The following is a 7,054-nucleotide window of genomic DNA, read 5'->3' as shown; positions in this document are numbered from 1 at the left end:
CTACAAAGTACTACATAATCTGTCTTTGCCTTCATCTACTCTCTGGTCTCATCCCCTATTTCTTTTCCCCATCACTCACTCAAGATCCAACTGCTGATTCACAGGACATAACTGTTAAACCTAACCACAGGGATGCAGAATGTAGAACTCTTTATTGGATAAATAACTTAGTCTCTCCAACAAATAAACAACAAGGCAGAAAATAGATGAGGGAGGAACCTCTAATTTGTAAGAGCCTTAAATTAAAACTTATTATTAACCAGCAGCAATCTGAGCCCTGGTTTCACATATATATAAATATATGTAAATTCTTCATCTTATCATTTATATTACATGATACATGGAGAATTTGAACGCAGCAATCTGAGCCCTGGTTTCACATATATATAAATATATGTAAATTCTTCATCTTATCATTTATATTACATGATACATGGAGAATTTGAACCATGACTGATGTGTAATATTAAAGAATTTTAAATTATTGTACATTTATTTTAGTTGTTAAATGAAATTGTGATTACATTTTAAAAGCCCTTCCCATTTGGAAATACATGATGAAATATTTATTTATGGATATATTGACACGATAATACACTGGAGGAAGGGATATAGATGATATACAGGCATAACAACAGTAGCAACTGATCGTTTTTGAAGCCAAGAAATGGGTACAAAAAATTCATTATATTATGTAAAGACTAGATTGTTTTTATGTTTAAAATTTGTTATGCATCTCCAAAATCTGAGGGTCTACCTTATCAGGCAACAAGGCCAAAGAATGGCTCACAAGTCTCTGAAAAACATCAGGAGCCACTGTTGAAAGGCATATAGTGCAGTGATTTCCACTGTAAGCCCTGGAACCCAATACCTGGGTCCACCACTATCTATCTGTGTGTGACCTTGGACTTCTCCCTGCCTCTGTTTCCTCAGAGGTGAAGGGACATGAATAATAGCATCTACTTCATGGTTTTGTCATGAAGATTAAATGAATTCACAGGTATAAAGCACTGTTTTAAAATAACATCTGGCCCATACATAGTAAGCACTCAAAAATATTTATTATCATCATCATCATCATCATTATTATTATTACATAGGAAAACAAGTTGTAATGCATCATCAAGGTTTTGAAACAAATGTATCCAAAATATGCTTTTAATCTTGATGAAGTTCACAAATGGCACAATATTGACATTTTCTTAAACAAATTATACAGTCATGTTCTTAGATAACAAGGCACAGCATCACCATTACCACGTGTCCTCAGAGACCACAACAGGCAGTGATTTCCTGTCCCCCTAAGGTTTGGCAGAGCTGCATGATCAACAGGATGGCTCTCAAAGAACCAGTTTCCTACCAGATAAGTCAATGAGAGATGCCATCACATTTACTGGACATAGAATTAAATATAAAAATGATGCACAATAAATATGGAATTAGCTTATTTTGCATTCAGTTTCATTCCTTTCAAGTGATAAAGGTGCCTTTTTTTCAGTATCTTAGGAGGCAAACATGTATATCTTCCATGGGGCATTCTCACCAAGTTGTTGTCAATAGAAATTAACAGAAACGGTGAGTTCAGTTTCATGATAACCTGAGATGAGGGGGAAAAAAAGAAGAAGACGGAGAAGAAGGGGAGGAGAAAGAAGAGAAAAAGGAAGAAGATGATAAAAGGAGAAGGAAGAGAAAAAAAGTAGAAGACAAGTCATGAATAATCACAATTATTACTTAAAAAATACTAATTTACAGAAGTGCTTCTTTAAACAGCATTTATGAATTATGCATATGAGAGGTAAGCAGGCTTGTAAAGCAAATGAAGACTAAAATAATTCAACTGCATCTATTAATCTTGGTAGTAGGTTATGATTACAGCTCATCCATCTGAATCTGTAGTCATGGGTTCAGCCCTTTCTGAAACCAGCCTAATTAATGAAGACTGGCCCTGGTTAAGGTTTGCAGACCTCTCCCTTTCTGAATCCAGCAAGCTTTTTTTTTTTTTTTTTTTTTCCCTTCCATTTCTCTTCTCAGAAAAATGACACAGAATGCTAGGGCATTCTAACATCAAGCTAGGTTCTAGAAAGAACTCACTACCTCAGGAGGAAGCATGTAACTGGACAGAAGGAACCTAAAGAACCTAGCAGAGCAGAGGTTTTCAAAATGTAGGTTTTAACTCCAAGTCCCTTCCCCCTCTCATCCCATAGCATAAGGGCAGTTACCTTTACCTTCTTCCTGGAGTCATTCATCTGCTCAGGCGTGAAGGTCCCTGCGGCGCCTGCCAAAGGCTTTGGAACCCACATTGGTGGGCACGAAGTTGCTCTTCACCATGCCCCCTGATCTGCTCAGCAAGCCTGCCAGCCGATGAGTCACACAGGTGGCAGTGTTGCAGGCTCTCTTCTGGGCAGCAGAGCTGATTTGCAAGATGGTGAAAGAAGAGAAGATCTGTGAGTGAAAAGCTGGGGGAGGAGGCCACCTCATGGGACCTCCGTAAAGAGAACTGCAACGCTTCGACACACCACCTAACAGTAAGTGTTTCTTGAAACTGCAATTATCAAAGCTGTTAGGGGAAATGACCTGGCAGTCTTTGCCAGGAGCTCTGCCCAAAGACCATCATGAAAAGAAAGAAGAAAAAAAAGTTCCAAGCCATGGGGCACGGGCTGAAACCCTGCACTTACCATTCAAGGAAGAAGTGGGCAACAAGGCCCAGATCCACCCCAAGATACACAAGGAGTATATAGAGACCATACCCCAGCCACAAGCACCAACACTACCCCTTACCACAGGAAAATGAAATTCCCTAAAGTCTTCAGAAGAATCTCAGAGAACAGGGTTTGCAGCATCCTCTCCCAGAAGTACTTACCAGCTCCTTCACACACTGTTCTTGCTGCTTGAGCTGGGTCACAAAGATGACCCACCAAGCCCCATATCCAGCTACCCTGAAGCTAAGGATACTTCTGAGCATAGGCACTGGACACCCACAAGCCTTGGATGTGGACCAGAGCAACGAGCACCACAGCTCAGTTCCTTTTAGAAAAATAGATTGATTCATCAAATGCCAAGGCATTAAGGATGTGCTTATTTTATGATAGTACATTTAGAAGCAGAAATTGGATGGCTCTGTCATAACACCCTCTACAGTCTCAAGAAGCTTCCCTCATTTTCTCTTATCTCTAATGTGGTCAGTAAGTTCTGCTGTCTTCCCTTCCATCCTGAGGTCTTCAAAACATTCTCTGCCATAAGCAAAGCTACCAATACCAGCATGAAGACAAATCAGAGAGGAATCCACATGCATCAGGTTCATAAAGTGGAGCAAGAAGGGGAATCAGGAGAGGCGAGAGGAGTTCAGCTGCCATCAGGGGTACCCTGAAGTGGGGTAGTGGTCCCTCTGCAAGCTGCTGGCTATGTCTCTATTCTTGCCAGGCATTTCAGGCCCAAAGTTGATGCCAGGGAACATATGAAAGTTGTTCAGGTACTGCAAGTATGTGCCCTGCAGACAGGCACTCAGATTACTATACTACTTAAATCTTAGGACTGTTTAAGCTGCAAGGGAAGGACAAGCCAGACAGTATCATGCACTAGGGACTGTCCCCATGGCCAGTCACTCAGAAGGCTGGACCAGGCAGGGGACATGTCGAGTGGGATCAGGTGGGGCAGGCAGGAGGGCAGCTCACACACACTCCATTAGGAAAGCTGAGAGGGTCAGTGGGCCAGGGCCGTGTAGAGAAGGGCTGAATGGGGAAGGATGATTTTTTTCTGGAATTCACATGATATTCAGTCCCTCACGCTCAAGAGAGGTGGGTGAGATATTGGGTCTCTCCCTGGCTTCACCCTTACCAGTCTTAACTCATCCAATGCTAGGAGATCTCCCAGTACTACAAGAGCAATTCCCACAGTGAACGATTCCACACCTCCCCATTTCATTTCCTATCAGTTTTCAGAAATTGAGTTTTTTCTATGTCTAGAAAAAGCTTCTACATCTATGTCCTAACAGCTTTCAGAAACGGAGCTTTTTATTGTGTCTAACCACAGTCTCTCCAGATGCACTGGGACCTCTGTCTCCCTTGGAACTTGAGAAAGGGAGCCCGCTGGACAAATCAGCTTGCTGGACTCCTGGTCAGTGTGTTCTCTCCTGCCTTTTGGGATCTGCCTTCTTGGTATGCTGCGGGAAGAGGAGGCCCTGTGCTGGGCGCTTGGGGAGCCTCACCTGTAGCCCCCTGTCTCCTGCTCCTGCTCCAGCTCACTGGCCTTCATCTGCACATAGTCCTGCACCAGTGCAGCCAGCAGGAGGCGCGCTTCCTCTTCACTGAGTGTGGCCGGGTCTGGGCTGCTCTCCAGGGCTGACCTGTGGAAGGAAAGCAAACTCATTGCAGGCTGTGAGCCACTGCCTGCCCCTCCCCAGGATAGGCAGCCAGGCTTCCTGGTCGCTGCTTCTTCCCCTGGGGATGTGGCCACCGCGACTCCCAGGGGACAGGGCATGAGGCCAGAGTCCACCTGTGGGCACTGATTCACCAGGAGCCACGCGTGACTTCAGAGGCACAGAGCTGTCCGGTCCTAGGGGCAGTGGGAGCAGAAGGCGCCCTTGGCTCCAGGCTGTCTCACCTGAATGGCGCCGCCTGGAGGCCGCCCGCCTGGTACAGGACCAAGATACTGAGAGCCAGGAAGGGGGAGAACTTCTGGAAACCCATGCCGCCTCTCTGTAAAGGAAGGATGACGTTACTACTGCACCATCACAGATCTAGGTTCCAGTCCTGCCTCTGCCACAACCGCCATGTGACCTCAGGCAAGTTACTTCACCTGCCTGAGCCTCTGTTCCCTTCATTTGCAGGAAGGGCTGCTGTGAATCTCAAGAGATACATTGCAGTGAGTGAATGGCTTGATAAAGCAGAAAAAGGTGTCCTGGGGGAAGGGTGGAGAGAACAGATGAATTTTGGTTCTATTTTGTTGAAGGCCAGGCAGAAGCCACACGCGCCCGTGCACACAAACCCACACTTCTGCCCTGATTTATGCCGAAACCAGGCGTGGACGCACCTTGCTGTAGACCTGCTCTCCCCTTGCGCCTGTCTTCTCGCCTTCTCCTCTGCTAGGCTTCTCGCCAACGCATGCGAGGGGAAGGTGGGAAGGGTGGATTAGAAAGGAGCGCTCATCTCTCAGTCTTGGAACTGGGGAAATTTTTAACATGCCAGGTACGGGTGTCTCAGGACTCGCCCGCAAAGCCAGCCCTCTACCGGAGCGCACTTTAGCAGCAGATGCTGAGCAGCAGCTCCGTGAGGTGAGCGCCCACGGTTCTAGTCGGCTAACAACACTGCCTCAGATCCGGACCGGAATCCCGGGAAGGCTCACCAGGAGGCGCCTCAGAGGAAGGCTCAGGGTTCTGACCTCCCAGGGACGAAACATGATCCCGAAGGACAAAGACAGCTCAGTGCGCTCCCGGACCCAACTCCGCAGAATTCTGCGCTCAGCCTGGCCCCAATGCCAGGGTCGCAGACCCGCCTACCTCGGCTCGCAGCGCTTCTAGCGCCCACGCTGAGCCATGGGGATGCTTGGGCTCCTCTAGCACCGGTAGGAGAAAATGCCGGGACAACCCTAACCGCTTGCCTTCTCCGCAGCCTGGAAGAGAGCTAGGACCACCGCTGTAAGGTAGGACCAGATGGCGGCGGAGAGGCAGACAGGCAGATGGAGCAAACTGGGTGATGGAGCAAACCGAATGAACTAATCGAAGAAGCAGGTTATTAGAGTGAGCGGAATGGGGAATGGGAAGTTCCTCACCTGGAGACGAGTTTCAGGGCAGCGCAAGCGGCTGGTCGACCCCGGATGAACACCACGCCTGCTGTGCGCGCCTTCCCTGCGGAACCCGCGCTCTTATTACAGAGATAGCGGGAGGGGGGTCCTCACCAGCCCGCGTGGCCAATCCAAAGTGGCCAGGACTAGCCAATCAAAGGACCGACCGAGCTCCGATTGCGTCATAGCTCGTACTGCCGGCACTGGTACTCTGGAGCGCCGGCAGTCCGCCCCGCTGTCATTTTTTTCATTGAGGTCATTGCTTGGGAAGCTGGAGAGCCTGGGAGAGAACAGAGAACTTTCACCTAACTAAGAGTCGGGGCAAGTCGAGGATAGTTTGGCGTCACCTACAATGAAGGGCCAGAGCTTCTCTCACCTCCTTGGCTCCTAAACTCCTGCCTCGCACTCCCTCCTGTCACGGCAGTGAGGGACCCGAGTCCAGGCACCTGAACCCCCAACGAGGTTGAGCAGTAGTCCTGGGTTCTAAAGGGACCACAGCTGAAAGAGCCCACCGCAGGGAAGGAGTGGTGGAGGAGAGAAAAGGGAAGGGAAAAGGGGAGGGAGGGGTCTTCAAAATTTGATCTCTTTGGACCACCTGGGGTGCTTCTCTGGATATCGTCCGACCCCTCGAGCCCTGGCACCCTAGGCCCCAAAAGAAGGCTGTTTTGGTGCCAGTCTGGCAGCCAACCTTTCTCCACCTCACTCCTCTGGGATGGGCAGGAGCGGAAGAGAGGTTGGGGAGAGTGCTAAACTGACACTGTATCTCCAAATCCTCGACTGCGGGTCCAGCATCTCCCATCCCAAGCCAGGACCCTCCACTGCCGCGCCGAAGTTTGCTTACACAGCTGCCCTGCAACTCTGCCCCTGTTTGCCAAGCTGCCTGGCGGAGATGGTCTATGCCTGGGTCTCTATCTGTCTCGCTCCACACCCCTACCCCACTTCGCTGAAGCAGCTAAGAGCTGAGCGCGCTGGGGTCCAGCTGCCACCCGAGGAGCGGAGCAGGTGCTGCAGCCCACAGGTCAGCCCAAGAATTTCCACACCCGTTCTACTCGCGACTGCAGACCAGCCGGTGCGCGCATTACCGCAGGATCCCCGCCACACGCTCTGCCTTCTGCATTCATAGACAGTCCAGCAGACAGCCAGCACTCACTGGAACAGATGCGCCCTCACCAGCCGCTCCCAAAAGGGCGCGCGAGCAGCAACCCAAACTAACCACACCCAGACCCGAAAGCAGCCCCGTGTATTTCTGTTTCCAAAAACAGGCGTGTTTTATGCA

The 7,054-nt window shown here is 48.9% G+C and overlaps 1 protein-coding gene across 3 annotated transcripts; it reads right to left on the bottom strand.

The window, feature by feature from the left end:
* Window positions 1-1,439: 1,439 nt before the first annotated feature.
* Window positions 1,440-6,482, bottom strand: LOC101017906 (calcitonin gene-related peptide 2). Of its 3 annotated transcripts, XM_009186517.3 has the most exons (5): window positions 5,767-6,482; window positions 4,600-4,694; window positions 4,205-4,342; window positions 2,226-2,410; window positions 1,440-1,597 (listed from the first exon to the last, which is right to left on the bottom strand). In XM_009186517.3, the coding sequence occupies exons 2-4, from the start codon at window positions 4,683-4,685 to the stop codon at window positions 2,251-2,253; spliced, it is 384 nt and encodes a 127-aa protein (XP_009184781.1). In that variant the 5' UTR covers window positions 4,686-4,694; window positions 5,767-6,482; the 3' UTR covers window positions 1,440-1,597; window positions 2,226-2,250. The 3 variants fall into 3 exon arrangements, with proteins under 3 accessions (XP_009184781.1, XP_021781695.1, XP_031509211.1); XM_021926003.2 differs by having other exon boundaries at window positions 4,205-4,694; XM_031653351.1 differs by lacking the exon at window positions 5,767-6,482 and having other exon boundaries at window positions 4,205-5,749.
* Window positions 6,483-7,054: the final 572 nt, after the last annotated feature.

This window comes from Papio anubis, chromosome 12, assembly GCF_008728515.1.
Source record: "Papio anubis isolate 15944 chromosome 12, Panubis1.0, whole genome shotgun sequence".
Lineage (NCBI taxonomy): Eukaryota > Metazoa > Chordata > Mammalia > Primates > Cercopithecidae > Papio > Papio anubis.
This window is presented reverse-complemented; position numbering and strand designations above follow the sequence as displayed.